Consider the following 19,433-nt stretch of genomic DNA (forward strand, 5'->3'; position numbering starts at 1 on the left):
TATGTTCATGCCCTCTTAGATCGATTCTAAGAATCGGTTTATAAGGCCTAGAACATAAACCGATTGTAAAATTTAAAAGTTTTTCTGTGATTATTTTCCGTCATAATGGGTTTATGTTAATGCCCAAATAAACCGATTGTAAATCTTGGCATTTCATGAAACTGTTTTGCTCACAACTTCTTCATCCGATGTCGGAATGATCTCATTTTTTTTTGCGTTCAATTCATATTTTCATGCTCTATAATATAAAGTTAAAAATTTCAAGATTTGTGCAAAAATTCAAACATGGTTAATGAATCGGTTGATGTGTGCATTAACATAAACCAATTGTGCTTGATGTTCACCACATCAACCCTGAAATCGGTTTATGTAGGTGTACCATATCTACCGATTTTGGAGAACATCAATAACAATCGTTTTATGTGGACTCTTAAATAATCCGATTATGGGCATACCGGTTAAGGAATCAAAGGTTGTACAATCGGGTTATATGGACATACATATAATCCGATTCTAACAAGAAAAACATACATAAAAAACAGTTATCTCTTCCATACCAGAATCGAGCTATGTGGGCACTTACGTAGGATGATTCTGGTTCAATTTTCTTGAAACAGAAACACATCCAAGATAATCGGTCTTTATGGGCATGAACATAAACGTTCCTATATGCAATCAGTTTACAAGTACACTAACGTAAACCGATTCTGGTAAACCCAGAAAATTTTGATTTAAAAAAAATCGAATTTTGAGTGATTGGATGTTGCTATAACCTAATTTAGGGGATCGGGTTTGCTAGAAAAGTACTTGATTCATGTCATTTTAGGGGAGAAGAAGAATCGGTTAGAAGTGGAGATGGAGATGGAAATGAATTTGATTTTGATTTAAGTTTTTAGTTATATGATTTTGATTTTAGTTTTTAGATTTGTTATTAGGATTTTATGGGAATACATTTGTAGTAATAGTATTTGATAGAGGGTAAATTGGTACTTTCATCTCTTAATAATATTTTTTTGTCCTGTAGTAGCAGGCCCCAATTAAAGAACGCGCGATTAGGGGATACTTGAACTAATTGGGGGATATAAATTACTTCCCTAACCAATAGTGTCTTCTAAGGGGTGTTTTTGGGGGGCAAAAAAATACTAAAATACCCTTCCCTCAAAATAAAAATCAAAAAAATTTAAAATCAAAAAACAAAATCATATCCCCCATTTCCATCTTCACCTCTTATTAATATCTTTTAGGGTTAGGGTTTTGAAATCTAAATATTCCTCACTCCCTTTCAAATTCTCTTCTCCTTCTCTGTCGGCTCTTCACTTTGAAAACGATATTTTTTTTAGCATTCGGAAGTGATGAATACCATGCCGATAGCGATGAAGACCATGCCAGAAATGATGAATATCATGCCGGAAGTGATGAAGACCATGCCGGTATAGATGAAAACCATGCAGGTAGTAATGAAGACCATGTCGGAAGTGACGAAGACCATGCCGGTAGTGAAGAAGACCATGTCGGAAATATTTTTTTTACATCGCCGGAAGTGATGAAGATCATTCCGGAAAATGGTGCCGGCATGCTTGGTAACTAACATTCAATGTCGTTACTAAGTGCCGGAATGCTCGATAAAAATATATCAATGTCGGTAGTCAAGTGGAAAAAAACTCAATTTTCTGGATACTTTACATCATGTGCTCGTAAAGAAATTCAAGCAACATACCATGCCGGTAGCAGTACCGGCATGCTCGAGAGTTAACTGACTGTGCCGACAGTGGACTGAAAACCGGACCCCCCAGACCCCCTGGATAGCGGTAGCTAAAAAACAACTTTTGTACGACATAGTTTTTTGGTTGAATACTATGCCGGCTTGAATTTCAAAATGGGGATAAGCTCGGTGCTGGCATGGACGTGGTATGAATACCATGCCGGTATGGCTGCTTCCGGCATTGTATTCATACCAGTCCATGCGGCCACCGAGCTTTTTCAGCTGCAAAAATGGTGAATTCAAAGAAAAAAAAATAAAATTTTCAACCTCTCAGCAACAATTCTCTCTTCACAATAATCCTCCATTTTCACTAAAAAAAAGTTCCCTCTCAAATACTTTTTCCCTCCTTCTACTCTCACCTCACTCACCCAAATTCAAATAAACTTCTACTCTCACCTCACTCACCCAAATTCAAATAAAAATACACACTAATCATTTATCAAATAATTTTATGAATTTACTAATTATAATTAAACACTTAGCATGATTAGTGAGAGATAGATTAGGTATTAGGTAAAATACTTAGATAAGGAGTGATCCTGATTTGATATTTAAATCCAATTTTTGTCTTTTTCCTCTATCCCCCAATTAGTTTTAGCATCCCCAATCGTTCGTTCCAATTAAATGGGATAAGCCCCAATTTAGCGGGGATTCTTATCTTGAATAAACATTTCATTTGATCTTAATACATGTGATATAAAGTTAGACGGGGGTTGGGATATTGGTAGGTGTCCGGTATGAAATAGTAAATTGATGATAGGTGGTGTCCATATATCTTAAACAAATTGGCGAAATGTTGCGTCAAAGAACACGTCCCAAAACTTTTACAATATTTTTAATAAACTTCTGGATAGTTGTTTGTCTGTCGGAGTTTTATAAATACCCATCCAAACTCATAAAGTTCAATCAACAGAAAATCTAAAGGAAAGTATATCTATCACGACCGTGAAATGGCTACAAGTTGCGGTGAAGATATTACATTATACATTTTTATCCACATTATATGCATATATGTTGATAATGTGTAACTCTGATGAAACCAGATGTTCATGAGGTTAAGACCGAGTGGCCAGAACTAGTTGGGAAACAAGGGGACGTTGCAAAGGAGACGATCGAGAAAGAAAATCCAGGTTTACGTGCGGTCGTGATTGTTTTAGATGATAGCCCAGCTAATTGGGCTTACTTCACCGACAGAGTTCGTGTTTGGGTCGATGAGACGAACATCATCGTACGGGTGCCGAAAGACGGTTGATATATAAAAGTCAGCTGAAATTGATTAATAGATCTGCGGATCAATGGAAATGAGCTATGTATGTTTGGCAAGTAAATATTTATGTATCAGTGTTTCGACAATTACGGAAGATATAGTATGTATTTAAACTTTTTGATTGGAAACATTGCAGAAATAAGTTTATTTATTTTATCAGTAACATACATTTGTGCTAAGATACCAGAAAGACAATATCAGCTGCCACTTGTTTTCCATCCACTTAACTTAATTTCACCCAATTACAGGTGTGATGGTGACAATTCCGCTGCCATTGACCCAAACCCAGACCCTGTTGCACCTGAAATCCTCTATTACACCAGTTCCTTCTAGCACAACAATGGCGCTCACGATGTTACGATTTTGTTTCTTGATAGTTGCAGCGGCGGTATCTCCGTCACACCCAACTAGTTCAGGCCATGAACTCTTGCCTACAAATTGCAAGTATATCAACCGAATGAGATCGAATATGGCATATGGATGCCATTAAGAGAGTCAAACCAACATTGAAAGGAAGGAAAGCATACAAAAAAAATAAAAATAGAATAACTGGACAGATTTTACCTTTGCATATGGATGCCATTATCCTTTTCTCGATCTCTTCTTAATAACTTCAGGAACTCCGCTAGAAATCTATATCGATTTGTACTTTTTTCTTATGAATACCCCATTCTTTATACAGCGGGGAAGTTTTTGGTCAACGATTACTAATTTTAACTCTTACCTATTCTTTAATCGATATTTGTATATGTTTAAGTGTTCTGATCAGAATTCATACTACTCGTCTACTACGCAATTTCAAAGGCAGGCGAATTAGTCAGCATTGCTAATAGGGGTACCAATCTGTTTGGGGGTGTACCAAATCCCTATAAAATAAAATTTCCATTACCTTTGGATTGACTACCCCAAACATTATGGTACCCCTTTTAGCAGCCATGGAATTAGGTTCGTTGTCATTATTCTCAACTAGTAGTGGTTTGTACCAAAAAAAAAAAAAATAGTAGTGGTGGTCAAAGTAACTACGCGATACACGTAATTCTCTACTCAGGCACGTTTGATACAAAGCCTTGACCGTAGATGTTTATCCAGTTTGTCCTTCGTCCCAAAATAATTAATATCGATATGTGGGCTTGTCAAGTGGCTGGATCGTCTTCTTTTTAAAAGATCTCATCTATCTGGTCAAAAATAAAATACAATTTGTAGGGTTGAACATGGTTTCGGTTTTTCGCTGGAACCGAATCAAATCAGACCAATTAGGAAGAAACCAAACCGAACCATTTACTAATGGATTGGTTACGGTGTAGAAAGTGGAAAACCGATAGTGTTGGTTTTGATTTGGCTTGACTTCTAAAACCGAACCAAAAACCATTGGAAAACCGATTAATTTTTAAACTTAGTTTCTACCGTCGATTTACAAGTATTAGATTCTACCCATTGATTTAGAGGACAAATAGAACCCTAAATCTAATATTTCATTATGATACTCTCCCTCTTTCTCTTTCTCCTTCTCTCAGACGCCTCCCTTCTCCACCCCCAACTACAGCTGCTGCTACTCGACTTTTTTCTTCCCGTCTTCCTTCTTTTTTATTTGTCAATAACTAAATTAAGATATATTATATATCTTATTTTGATCTCTAGAATTAGAGTAAGCTTTAACTATTCTTGATTTTTATTTTTATTTTTTTGTCTGTATATTTGTGTAAACCAATACTATCGGCAACTACGATTTTTTTATCTGTAAATTTGTGTATTTTTTTTTTTGGTTTGACATAATTATTGGTTAACCAAATACCACTGGGACAAACCGAAACCAACTGGAACCATTTGGAAACCGAACCAATGTTTAATGGATTGGTTTGGTTTAGATTTTTAAAAACCAATAATATTGGTTTCGGTTTTGGTTTTGGTTTGGTTAGAAACCGAACCAAAACCGACCATGAACAGCCCTAACAATTTGTTAGTTGGTCATCAAAAAATGTGGAATGATTACATTATTATCTTTTCATTAAAAAAAAATTACATTATTATCCAGGCTAAATTGGGATCTATGGTGATTAATTGGGACCTACGGATTTCTTCGTCCACCCAATAGAGAATGATAAGGGGTGTCTAAAATTTATTAAAATACTAGATTACCCTTATACATTCTTAATGATTCCTAAAACAGATTCTAAAATCTAAATCATTTCTATTAACAATCTTCAACCAAAAATTAAAACCCAATTCATCAAAAAAAAAAAAACTAAAACCTAATCACAAACAACAATTCAATTCTCTATTTTTTGGTTTTTGAAAGAAAATCGGCGACAAAAAAATTCGAGTGATTGAGTTAACTCCCTTTAATCCGTTCCTTTAGAGAAACTCAACAACGATTTAACCATGAATCTCTGAAATTTCTTCATCTTATTTTCTGGAAAATCAATCCAAAATCTGTTTATGTGTGCACTAGAATAAATCGATTGTAGTTGATGTTACCAGGAATCGGTTTTTGGTGTACACATACATAAACCGATTCTGAGTTGATGTGATGAACATCAACCACAATCGGTTTATGCTAATGCACAGATAAACCAACTCTGAGTCCAAGTTTGGATTTGTAAAGAAATCAAGAATCGGTCTTTATGTGCCTCACATATAAACCGATTATGTGAAATATCAAGTCTTTTGTATGTTTTTTTTTTGCTAGAATCGAATTATGTGAAAGACTACATAAACCGATTCTGGTTAACCCATTTTTTTATTCTAGTTAATACTCGATCACAAAATGAGTATGAAATCATACTCGATTTCAGTTCGAGTACAAGTGAAAATAGTGTTATACTCGAATTGAAAATGCGTATGATTTTGCACCCAACTTGAAAACGAGTATAATTTTATACTCGAATTGAAAACGAGTATGACTTCTCAAACGATTTGAAAATGAGTATGAAATCATACTCATTCTTAACTCGAGTATATGTATGAAGTAATAAATGTTAGTTGTATTTGATGTTTAACAACACATAATTTCCCGATCAAAAAGAAAAAAATTACCAGAATCGGTTTATGTTCATGTCCATATAACCCGATTCTGGATAATCGGTTGATTTTCATGTCTATATAAACCGATTCCGGGTAAAAGCAAATTTCAAAAGATTTATGTATGTTTTTGAAGTTACAATCGGTTGATACTAATGTGAACATAGACCGATTCTTGGTTGGTGTTCTTAAAAAAATTTCAAAATTTTAAATATTTTCATGTTTAGATGATTCATTAACACAAGTTAATTTCACATCTGACACAATTTTTTTACTACTAATCAACTAAATTAACGCTAAGTAATCAAGGGCAAATTAGCCATTAATTGAAATAGTTGGATAAGGGGTTTCTAGAGATTACTTAATGATCTTTTTTGTTTTTTAGTCATAGGACCCAATTAATCACCATAGGCCCCCATTTAGCCAGGATTATTATTTACATTTACAATAACGTGAAAAATTGATATTTATTATTCACAAGCTCTAACTTAACATTCATACGTTCAGAATTTTTCGAATAACTATATATATATATATTATTTTATTTTGATCATCAAACCATAAATATTTCATTCCAAAAGAAACGTTTACATGATGGTTTTAAAGTAAAGCAAGTACATCATAACACGAAACAAATACAAAACGTAAATAAATCGCGAAGAGAAAGAGCGATCTACCACGATAGCAGCCAAATCTTGTACTTTGAGATTGGAGAAGAAATGATACCAGAAATTATAATTCGATCATTTTGATGGATTTTCTTCTTAGAAAAGAGATGCTCCTATGACAGAGGAGTGATTTTCCCAAAAATTCTTCATGCGCAATGACTAACCCGGAAACCTAGATCGATTTTATGATGAAGATAAATTTGATCTTCCCCCGTGCTGAATCGCCGATGTACTTTTATCAAGAAAACCAAACACGAACAAATCCTTAGAAAGAAACACTATAAAGTGTAGATAAAATCGCCAAAATAGCGAAGATCGAAATCGCTCTAATAGCAAAGAAATTATTGAAAAACAACAAAAATAACTCATAAATCGAAATCAACAAAAATATCTCCTAAATCGAAATCAACGATATCTAATATTACTCAAAACAAGAAATCTTTGCTCAATCTAGCCCCTAAAGGACTAGATCTGAGCAAAGGAAGAAGAGAAGTTGATGGGTTTTTTTCCCTAGTTTTTGAGAATAACTACATATATTTACATCTATACAATGAGCACCAACACCAATATAAATATAATATTATTGATTAATCTTAATTTTATGCTGAATGACCGGGAAGTTTGGGTTTTTTCAGTTCATATGACAATATCAACTTCATAATAATCATCTTTTTGGTTACGACGATTTTCTAGCCTTGATTTATATAGGTGAAGTTGCAGCTTCGCGGGACCTTTTATCACCCCTTCTAATTTTCACATATATACTTTTTTATTCAAGCCTTTTATTTTTATTTTTCCTCAAAATATGAGAATTTTCTTTTATCCCTTTATATCGTTGATCATGACTCCACCCCTGCTTGTAACCTTGACCCTGGTTAAATTGGGGAAACTAGGGGACGCTGAAAGGAGATGACCGAGAAATAAAATCTCGGTTTACGCGAGGCCGTGATCGTTTTAGAAGGTAGCGCAACTGATAAGGCATACTTCACTGACAGAGTTCGTGCTTGGGTCGAAGAGACGAATGTCGTAATACATGTGCCAAAAGTTGGTCGATACATATAAGTTCCCTGAGATCGATTGATTGATTGGTGGATCAATGGAAACGATCTATACATGTTTTTGGTAAGCTAATTTTTTATTGATCAGTGTTTTACTAATTAATTATCATATTGTGTGTGTTGATACCAAAAAATTACTCCTAGGTAAAACAATGTACCGTCGAAGTACTTTCTTTAAATTCGAAAATAAAAATCGTGCAAAACGAGCCTAAACCAAGAAATTAACCTTTCACGTTTTGCTTCGGTTACAAAGAGAAAAGATGGGTTGATCTTAGGGGAGGGAAAACAAAGAAAGTTGAGGAAATCAGTGGTGATTGAATTGTTGTGTGTGAGGTTGCCGAACTGCGAAAGAAGCAGACATTGAGAATGATAAGCTTGTTCCGTCTTCTGAATAGGCGAAGTGGCCTATATATAATTGTAAAGAACACTCATTGTTTCCTCGTAAGTAGTGGCGATCGTGAAGAGATAGAGAGATGGGAATAGTGGAGGTGACGGTAAAGTTACGCCCATTACTTTACCACTTCCTTTAACCGGTCTTAACTGGTACCACCACTTGTTACTTCCTTATAATGGGGTGTTTCCGTGTTGCATATGTTGTTGTAAATCACCAGACTAATACCCATGAATAATTTTCCCATGTAACATGTTTTGATTTCTCGTAGGAATTAGTGGAGTCATGGACTATGTCTTGTCTTGTCCAGGTTGCCACGATGTATTTGACTGAGTAATCAGCCTAAGCTAGCCAGACGAAGTGACAACTTAGCTCCAAGGTTAAGTGTGACTAATAAGAAATTTGCCATAAGATGGCATTCTTCGCAAGCTTATGATAATGACGTATTTGTGGCACGTTAGTGTCATATTTGATTATACGCAAAGGTGTCACAGCAATAGACATGACCTGTGAGGCACAACCAAGTTGGCAAAGGTGGCTTGGGAGGTTTGGTGGCGCTGAACACTATCTAATGTTGTCTTGGGTTGTTTGGTAACGCAGGACACCAAGTTGATAGCTAGTCAAGTCGCGGTGCGGGGCACGACCAAGTTAATAGCTAGCCAAGTCGTGGCGCGGGACACGACTAAGTTAGGATGGCCATGGGGTGCTGGGACCTTGGCCATGTTGGTTCGTGGCTACGACCACTAACTTTGGTGGGACGGGACAAGCTGCTGTCTATGGCCACAAACCAACCTGGTTATGAGACGCGGCGAAGTGGGCCTAGCCATGGTACTTCGGCCATGTTGTCCTGGGCATGGGACGTCGATCATGTTGGCCTGGGACTCTGGACATGTTGTCCTTGTTATGGGACGCGGTCCATGTTATCCCGGCACGTTGGCCATGTTGATTTGGCAACTTATCTTGGGGCCTGGCATCTTGGCCATGGCCAAGCGTAGTTGGCTTTCGGCACTTTGCTTGTATCATATAGAACATATTCAAAGAATTCAATCGTGAAAGTTCTACGACTCGAAGTGATGTTCAATGTAATTTCGTACTAGATAGTATACTTCTAATAGTACTTTTGTTCAAAGTGGCATAGTAACTCATTCTGAATATTTATAATTTGTATCATCAGTATACGCTGATTAATATATGACAATTCGTATGGGCGCGCATAAAATAATGAGAGTTCATCCAAATGAAGCTCTAAAATATTACAGGCATATTCAAGACTAATATAGCCATGATACGCATTCTCAATTCTCTTGCGGAATGTAATGTAGAAATACGTATCTATAATTCTGATGCCGGATCAGGAATTTATACATATTTTATTTCATGTTTCTGCAGCTGGGCATATGCAATATTACAACTTTCTCCCTTGTCATATCCACCATCAACAGTGTGTATTTAAACTTTTTAATTTCCGGTACTGCACCTGCTCACCGTGATATAGTGTGCGTGCTTGCTCGACTTAATAAAGATGGTTGTTAAGAAACTTACATGAAAGAAGGCTTTCCAAACCACAAATTCAATCAAGGGAGTATAGACTACCGTTTTAAAATTGAACACTTATTTTGAATAACCACTAGACTCTGCCTAAGAATTGGAAGTTAAAAGCTGGGAACTACAAGTCCCAAATTTTCGTATGAGATTAAACCCGAAAATTAGTAATCAGTAATGTACTCCAAGAAAGATATCACTTCAAGTAAAAATGATTACGCTGTAAATAAACATGCATTAGTTTGACATTCTTGATAATGGATACGAAATATTGCAGAAACATCTTTATTTTAGCAGTGACGTATATTTGTGCGAAAATATTAGAAAGACCAAGACAATACCAGCTGCGGCTTATTTTTCATTCATTACATTAAGTTTTAACCAATTATAGGTGTTATGGTGACAATTCCGCTGCCGTTGACCCAGACCCAGACCCTATCGCACCTGAAATCATCTGTTACACTAGTTCCTTCTAGCACAACATTTGCGTTCACAATGTTATCATTTTCTCTCTTGATAGTTGCAGCAGCGGTGTCTCCATTACACCCAACTAGTTCCGGCCATGAACTCTTGCCTACATATTGCAAGTATATCAACTCAATGAGATCGAATATGGCATTAAGAAAGTCGAATCAACATTCAAAGGAAAGAAAACATACAGACTAGGAAAACCGGACAGATTTTACCTTTGCATATTGATGCCATTATCCTTTTCTCGATCTCTTCTTGATAATTTCAGGGACTTTGCTTATCTATATCCTTTTGTACTTTTTCTTATGAATACCCCATTCTTTATATAGTCGGATGTATTTGATCAACGATTACTGATTTTAATTCTTACCTATTCTTTAATCAACATTTGTATTTCTTAAGTGTTCTAATGAGAATTCACTCTCCACGTCTATTGTGCAATTCAAAGGCTGCCAAATGAGGTTCATTGTTTTATTATCCACATAGAAGTAGTGGCCAAAGTAACTACGCAATACACGTAATTCTCTTTTCAGGCACGTTTGCATAAAACTATAGAAATTAGAAACAGATATATACAAAGCCTTGTCTGTAGATGTCTAATAACGGGGTCGTCCCAAAATAAAGGGATCGTAAGAAATGGTCCCACTCTTTTGTACCCGATATACAGAACGAGTTAGGATTAGAGTTAAATGGTGACTCATAATTAATCTGGCTAAATTGGGGATTACAGGGATTAATTTGGGCATATAGATTTCCACATCCACCCAATAGAGAAGGGCATGGGGTGTCTAAATTTGCTGAAACTACCAATTTACCCTCTAAAAAAATATTAATACTATAAAATTACCCCCATTAACTCTTAATAATAAAACGTAAAACTAAAAATCAGTTTCAATTCCTAACTTATAAACCGATTCTTCTTCTCTTCTTCTCCTTCTTTTTTCATTTTTTTGAAACCAAAACATCGTCGATTATCGACGATCCAAATACGATCAATCATTTTCTTCTTCTATAAAATGTCGCCGAAACAAGCAAGAGTGAAGCATCCTACTAACAGGAAATTTCCTAGTGTGGATAATCCCAGAATTGTTGAAGCAATTCGAAACAAAACCAAGAAAACGGTTGAGGAATTTGAACCATCTTTGATGGCACAAGAGGAGGAAATGAGTCGAATGAGGTACTTTTCTATCAACCCAATTCTCTAAACTAGGTTTTAGTAACATGCAATCACTCAAAAATCGATAATTTTGATTTAAAATTTATCCGGGTTTACCAGAATCGAACGATGTTAGTGTACATTTGAACCGATTGTGTTAGGAATCGGTTGTTGTTCATGCCCATATACCCCAATTGTGTTGCACGTGTTTTCTGGTTCGAGAAATTTGAACAATAATCGGTCAATCTTAATACCAACATAGCCCGATTATGTAACTGTAGGGATAACCGTTTTCTGTAACTTTTTTTCGTTAGAATCAGATTACATATGTGTCCACATAGCCCGATTATGTAGCCACTGCTTAGCCATAATCGGTTTTCATCGGCATATATAAAATCCGATTGTTGATGGGTAATGTTAGAATCGGGTTTTCTAACAGTATCGAGTAAACCGATTGTTGTAAGAAAGAATGGCCAATATTTCTGTAACTTTTTCTTGTTAGAATCGGATTACATTAACACTTATATAAGCCGATTTTATATGTGTTATGTTAGGAATCATTCTTTATGTGTATATCGAGTAAACCGATTGTATACCTTGAATTCAAAAATATGCATTGAATTCCATTGTTGTTTGTCGCTTATCTCCTTATTTACAGGCCAAACAAGAGCAAGCAACAATGTCAAGCCAAAAACAAATATAAAAGGAAAAATGATTTGGATTCTCCACAGAGTTTGAGACCTCGTCGAGAGGGTTGTCAAAATTTAAATGCTTCCCACCGAAGGGTCTCGGGGATTAAGTCAAAGCGATCCACATCAATGAGCCACCACCTCAAGCGGAGCAACCAACACAAGAATAATCTGATTCTGATACACCTACTGAAGAAGGAGGTGGTGAGAGAGAAGTTGTTGAAGAAAAAAGTGACGAGGAGGAGATCAATGAAGAAGAAACTGGTGGCAAGGAAGGTGATGAAGAATAAACTGGTGGCAAGAAAGGTGATGAAGAAAAAACTGGTGGCAAGGAAGGTGATGAAGAAGAAAGTGAGGAAGGTGATGAAGAAGAAAGTGAGGATGAGGATGATGGAGAAGAAAGTGAGGATGAAGATGCTGGAGAGGAAAGTGAGGATGAAGGTGATAGAGAGATAGGAGAAGTTCAAGAACAAGTCCAAGGAGGAGACGCTCAAGAAGTGGTCGTGGTCGTGCCCCAACTGCGAAACGAGGACGAGGTGGTCGTGGTCGTGGTGGGGATCTTGATGAATGAATGATTTCTAACTTATTTCTTTAACTATGGATAATTATGGTGTCAAAACTTATGTCTTAAACTTATTATCGAATTATGTTTGGTTATATTCCTAATTTATGAATGACTGAATCCAGTTTATTTTGAAAATTGTTTGTGTTTGTTTAAGACGCGACAAAAGAACCAACTACAATGTTTGTGCGCAAAAAATGCATGATTCTGGAAGTTTTTTCTGCCACATTCGGGTTTTGAAGTTGCACCATATAGACCGATTCTGAAAATTGTGTTCACCTGGTTTTTAAGTTTTCAGAATCGGTTTATAAGGATACTTTGAAAGTCCGATTCTGACAAAACAAAAAAAAATCCAGAGTTATATAATCGGTTTATGTGGGAATCCCATGTAATCCGATTCTAGTGAGGAAAAGTGACAATGTTCATGTATCGTTTTTTGCCAAGAATCGGATTACAAGTGACATATCAAGAACCGATTATTGAGAGGCTGAATTCGACACCCTTTATAATCGGTATATGTTCGCATCACATGTAATCCGATTTGTGGCAAGGAAAAGTAGCAGTTCTTCTGTAACTTTTTTTTGCCAAGAATCGTATTACATGTGGAACAATAAAATCCGATTATTGAGAGGCACAATTTTTATGTTTTTGCAAGGACGAAATCGGACTATGTGGACATACCTAAACTGATTGTTTGAATTGAATTTGAAAAAATAGTTGTTGAGTCTTTATCTAAATAAATACAACCTCTTTGAGCCACTCCCACGTCACACACTTAGCCTAGAAAATGGAATGGGAATCGTATGAAGATTTGTGTCTCGTTAAATCGTTTGCTAATACGTTCTGTGAACGTCGGAATGAAATATATTCAATGTTTTGGAAGAGAGTTAAAGAGTTCTTTTACGGGCGTACCAGGAATCCCAGTAACCGCAAATGGAGAGACTTGGCATTCCTATTCAACTACATAAAAGTGCAATGCGAGAGTATGTTAAAGTTAGAAATATGGTGTACCAAAATCATCCACAAGCTCCTCTTAGAGAAAAAGTGAGCAATCCGATAACATTTATACTTATGTCATCTTTAAAAATTCGCATATTAACATTTAAGAATTCACTAAATTTCAGTTGGAACGTTTCAATGGGTTATGGAGAATTCGTAATGGGGAAACTAACTTCATTCACTACAAAGAATATACGACGTTGTACCGACGTGCTCGGAGGTTCATTGACGAACATTTGATGTGTCAAATTCTAGAATACCCATACTGAATCCTATATATGTAATGCGCTAATTTCCTAAACTATGTAATGAATATCTTGTTTCTGAAAGTAAGGTATAATCGGTTTATGTGGGCATATATAAACACCGATTCCCACAATCGCTTTATTTTGGTATTGAAAAAAACCGATTCTGGGTTTACTTCATCCTTTGAAAAACTCAACTCAGAATCGGTTTACAACTGCACTAACATCAACCGATTCTGGATCGAGTTTTGATTTTTTTTTTTTAAATTTTTTCAAGTTTTTGATGATGAATTAATGGTAGTTGATTTCAGGGTTAACTTGATTAAACATCATTTAATCACCCAAATTAGCACTAATCAATCAGAGGTAGTTTTGCCATTTAGTAAAATAATTGGATAAGGGGTTATCCATTTTACTTCAAATTATTCTTTTTTTTTCTTGTAGTCGTAGGCCCAAATTAATCCCTATAGACCCCAATTTAGCCTGGATAATTAAATGGGTATTAATTAAACTACTTATACATATATGATATATGCCTTAAGGGAAAGTTACCAATCCCATTATAATTTACTTGGGATGTACCAATTTTTTATAGATTAGAGTATATATACTCCATGCAACATATTTAATAATTGGAGTAATTGTTTATGTGTTGATTACGATGAGAATTTATGCTGTGGTGTGATTCCAAAGCAAGGGTAAATCAGAGAAAATTTAGGGCAAATACTAAAACTCTCATTTATTTTGGAACAGAAAATAAACACCAAAACATCAAGTAAAGTGGAACGGAGGAAGTATATGAATTTCGGTATCATTTGTGTGGTTTGACGGTGTTGCTATTTGGAAGTGTATCGCGCCGCCACTTACCTAACATTTTTGAGAATTACATGGCAGTCACCCGAAGAGCTAACCATCTTTTCTGTGGGATTGAACGAAGTTTCTTAAGCTTCCACTATCACCAGGGGAGTAGCCGACCCAGTACAGGGGCGGCACTTGCACCCCAGTCCAGCTAGTTCCAAAAACTAAATTAGACCCAATTAGAGATTTAACACTGTTGACAAGCTTAATTTTGCACCCTTACACCACTTTAAAAAAGTTATACTCCAAAGTACAATCTTTAACCCCCAACCTAGAAATCTTGGATGTGTCCCTGACCACCACCGGTCCACCACCACCACTTTAGCGTAACCACCTTAACCATTTTAGTTAAATGAAGAGGGCATCTTGGGGAGGATGTTTTTGTAAAAGATAATATTTTTATTCAAAAGTGTCAAATCAGATTTTTTGGAAAAGATAATATTTTTATTCAAAAGTGTCAAATCAGATAAAAATCAGTTTGCAAAGCAAATCAAAAAGAGTACGATCAATTTTGGGAAAAGATTAGTCTTATAAGAAACTGGATGGGAGTCTAGCAACAAGCTGAGCTCCCACACCCTTCTGAAACCGATACCTATCCTATGAAATAGAGAATTACCACTTTATCGTCTGTGTCGTGTCTTGTCAAGCAGTTTTTTAGCCTCTTCAAAAAGACTGTGGCGTCATCACTAAGTTCACCTAGCGTGGTGAAGGCGAAGATGCTGAAACCATAACCGTGTGCCACACATTTATCATTTAGTTTCTGACCCATAGCTAAGCCCCATAGTTTCTCCCGTTTTAGGCTAAGCTAGAAATCCTAATTCAGGACTAGCGGAGGCTCACCACATTGCTTTCTCTTAGACATGCCACGGTCTCTTTAGGAACTAGGCAGCATATTCTTTTCTTGCATGAACACTCCATTTTTTTTTGATGAAAACAAGAATTATATTACTCAAGAAATATAGTACAACATGTTTAAAATCTCATTTTTATCAAAAACATTGGAAATAACACTAGATTTTAAAACCTTGTGTTGAATGTGAGAGAACCTGTGCCGAAGATGCTTTACTCTAGCTTCTTTTGCTATGTGGTCCGCTGCAGAGTTATATTTCCTGTGTTTTATACTTTACCTGGGCTTGCGGAAGTTTTTTCAAAATTGAGATCACTTCTTGTATGGTGTTATCCGCAGTCCACGGAGAGTTTTTGCAAGACTTGTTGATCATCTCCGCCAAAGTTTTGCAGTCCGTTACTATTGAGATACTGGATAATATGTTTTTACTTAACCATGAAGATGCCTTTAGTAAAGTTTTTGATTCTGCATGAAAGGCTGAGGAGGCCCACTCTGAACCAGCTTCAATATACATAAATGTTTCGTTGTCCACAGAGTAAAGTAAAAAAGCATATCCCATGGTTGAATCTTCTTTTTTGGAAGCCGCATCAATAAATATTATCCAATCCGAAGATACGCCAGACCATTTCTCTTTGGGGTTATTTCTTCTTTCTATCTTCATTAAGTTTTGGAGCCTTGCCTGAGTATTCTGATTTAGAAATTTCTTGATTTGCTCTATAAGGTGAATCAGGTTCGGATTTGTTTTCTCAAAAATGACCGAACATCTGTGCTTCCAAATGAACCACGATATAGTAGCTATTTTATCCGATAGTTGATTGAAATCTTCGTCCGTGATACACTCTTTTATCCAATTTTCTATGGAATCCGAAGTAATTCTAGCGGTCACCGCTTCTAGAGAGAGACCAAACCAAATTGCTCTTGTAAAGGGGAAAAATCGAAAAAGGTGTTGTTCTGATTCTTTCTCTTGGGAATTACACATAGGACACTTTGTGTTTATGTCTGAATTATGCGCCCCAAGTCTTGAGTTAGTTGGAAGTGCTTTTTGAGCTAATTTCCAGACGAATAATTTTATTTCTTGGGATTACATGGATTTTCCATATTTTTTTCCAGGGAAAGGAGGTTATCGAATTACTCTCCTGATCTTGGTTTATGAGAAAGTTATAAACATTTTTTGCCGAAAAGGTTCCTGAAGGATGATGTTGCCATCTGACTTCGTCTTGTTCCTGTGTTTTTGGAGTAATAGCTAGGATTTTCGCTTTTATTTCTGGATCAAAATAAGTATCAAGTTTTCCTTGATCCCATGTATCCTCGAGAGTGATCAACTCATTTACCCTATGTGGAACCGGCTCTTGAACATTAATGGGCTTCTGAATGATATCTGTGCTAGGAACCCATTTGTCTTCCCAAAATTTGTGGAAGCTCCATCTTTTACTTGTCAGATAAAATTTCCTTTAATGATATTCAAACCTTTTTTTATACTAGTCCAAATCCAAGATAATTTGGAAGATCTAGAGAATTCCAGAGGATGAGAGTGGGAAATATTTAGCTTTGAGAAGTTGATCCCAAAGTTGATCTTGCTCTGAGATGAGACGGCTAGCTATTTTAGTAAGGAGAGATATGTTAAACTGGTGTGGATTCTTAATTCCAAGACCTCCTTGGGAAATAGGCTTGCAGATGCTGGCCCAAGCCCTAATACATCCTCCTTTGCTTTTGGGCTTGTCTTTTTTCCACCAGAAATCTCTTTGGATTTTGTCCATCTGATCTAGCGTTTTTTTAGGAAGAGCTAGCACTTGCATTTGGTAAGTTGGATGACCTTGAAGAATGGATTTTATTAGAACTGTTCTGCCATCTTGAGAGAGCAATTTAGATTTCCAGCCTTGAAGAGTCGCTTAGTATTTTTATAACAGAGTTTCAAAATTTTCTTTTCTATTTTTATCGAAGAAAAGAGGAGTTCCCATGTATCTATCATTTTTTTTTGTCATTAAAGGAACTTTTAGAATTTTTGCTATGATTTTCCCATGTTTCGGATGGATTCTAGGACTGAAGTAGATACTAGATTTCTGAAGGTTGACCATCTGTCCCGTTATCTCCCCAAATCTTGATAGGATGTCTAATAAGTTTTTTGCCTCACCTAGATTAGCTTTTGTGAATAAAAAGCAATCATCTGTGAAAAAGAAGAGAGATGTTCGGGGCATCTTTATTTATTTTAAGGCCCGAATTTTTTTTCTTCAGAAACTGCTTTTTCTAGGAGTCTAGAAAGAATCTCCATGCAAATTAAAAATAAGTATGGTGAAAGTGGGTCATCCTGTCTTAGACCTCTGGAAGTGGTGAATTTCGGACCTGGGGAACCATTTAGGAGGATAGAAAAAGAGGTGGTTGAAATGCATTGCATTATTAGCTTTACCCACGTGTCACCAAAACCTAGTGCTGATAGAGCTGACTTGATGAAGTTCCACTCCACTCTGTCGAAAGCTTTAGAGAGATCTAGCTTTAATGCAAAATAACCTTTTGTGGCTTTTGAGTTTTTCATTGAATGAATAAGCTCATGAGCGATGATAATGTTGTCCGTGATTTGTCTCCCTGGCAGAAAGGCTGATTGATTTGGGGAAATTATCTTGTTTAGGATTGGCTTTAACCGGTTTGCTAGAATCTTAGATATGATCTTGTATATTGTATTACTCAGGCTGATGAGTCTGAAATCTGATGGGGTTTGTGGAGTGGATATTTTAGGTATCAGAGTTACGAAGGAATGGTTCAATTCTGGATTTAGGTTTCCGGTTTAAAAAAAAATCTTGAACTGCCTGAATTATGTCCGGACCCATTATATCCCAATTAGCTCTGAAGAAGCCTGGTTGAAACCCTTATGGACCTGGCGCTCCCCACTGGTTCATGTTGGAAATTGTCTTCCAAATTTCTTCTTTTGATGGGATAATTATTAGGGAAGAATTTTCCTCTCAGAGATGCAAGGTTCAATAAAGCTTGATAAATCTTCTACCAAGTTGCTGTTATTCGATGTGCCTATTTGAGTGAAGTGGTTGATCAAGAGGGTATCGATTTGGTCTCTATCTAAAATCCACAGGCCCGATGGTTCTCGAATAGAGTTTATGGCATTGATTCTTTTTCTATTGGAAGCCGTGGCATGGAAGTAATCCGTGTCCTGGTCGTATTCTTTAAAAACTTTATCTCTTGATATTTGGTGGTAGTAATAATTTTTGATTTTGTACCATTTTCCTAACTCAGCTTAGAGATTTTTTTATTTTCTCTAGATTTTCGGAATATTTCTCGGTTCCATGTAGACTTTCAATCCTATTATTCAGGGATTTTACGTTTTTGTGAATGTTTCCAAATACATCTGAGTTCCATTGAGATAAATCCGAGGATAATAGTTGGAGTTTCGAATAGATGTTTGTATCCAGAGTAATATTGGAGTGAAAATTCCAAGAGTTGGCAACTATTGTTGAAAATGTTGGATGAGTCAACCATGATCTAATGCATCTAAACGGTTTTTGGGTTTTTTGTTTTTCTGGGTTTGAATCAAAAAGGAGAGGTGTATGATCAGAACCAACTCTAGAAAGATGACTCACCTTTGTGTCGGGAAATTTCTGCGACCATTGAAATGATGTCAATGCTCTGTCAATTCTTTCACATATATTGGCATCACCCTCTCTATTATTGGACCATGTGAATGGTGCTTCTTCATAACCCACATCTTGAAGTCCCAACGAGTCAATTGTTCGGACTATGGAAGATTTGCTGCTTGAGCTAGTTTTATTTCCACCTTGTTTCTCATCTGGATCTAGTATCACATTTAGATCTCCTATTAGGAGCCAAGGTTTGTTGACATGTTGAGCAATGCTAGCACTATATGACCATTGTTCAAATTTAGCTTCCGGCTCAACT

The 19,433-nt window shown here is 36.2% G+C and overlaps 1 protein-coding gene and 1 long non-coding RNA gene across 2 annotated transcripts; both read right to left on the bottom strand.

Annotated features, from left to right (window-relative positions):
• Positions 1 to 3,092: 3,092 nt before the first annotated feature.
• On the bottom strand, positions 3,093 to 3,755 carry LOC113337783. Its single transcript, XR_003354435.1, has 2 exons — positions 3,594 to 3,755; positions 3,093 to 3,460 (listed from the first exon to the last, which is right to left on the bottom strand). It is a non-coding gene; the product is annotated as an uncharacterized LOC113337783 (long non-coding RNA).
• Positions 3,756 to 9,977: 6,222 nt separating this feature from the next.
• On the bottom strand, positions 9,978 to 10,592 carry LOC113337838 (proteinase inhibitor-like). Its single transcript, XM_026583414.1, has 2 exons — positions 10,393 to 10,592; positions 9,978 to 10,280 (listed from the first exon to the last, which is right to left on the bottom strand). Exons 1-2 carry the CDS (start codon positions 10,409 to 10,411, stop codon positions 10,084 to 10,086), a joined length of 216 nt encoding a protein of 71 aa, XP_026439199.1. The 5' UTR covers positions 10,412 to 10,592; the 3' UTR covers positions 9,978 to 10,083.
• Between the last annotated feature and the right edge of the window lie 8,841 nt (positions 10,593 to 19,433).

The sequence above is a fragment of the Papaver somniferum genome, unplaced genomic scaffold (genome assembly GCF_003573695.1).
Source record: "Papaver somniferum cultivar HN1 unplaced genomic scaffold, ASM357369v1 unplaced-scaffold_18, whole genome shotgun sequence".
Classification (NCBI taxonomy): Eukaryota; Viridiplantae; Streptophyta; class Magnoliopsida; order Ranunculales; family Papaveraceae; genus Papaver; species Papaver somniferum.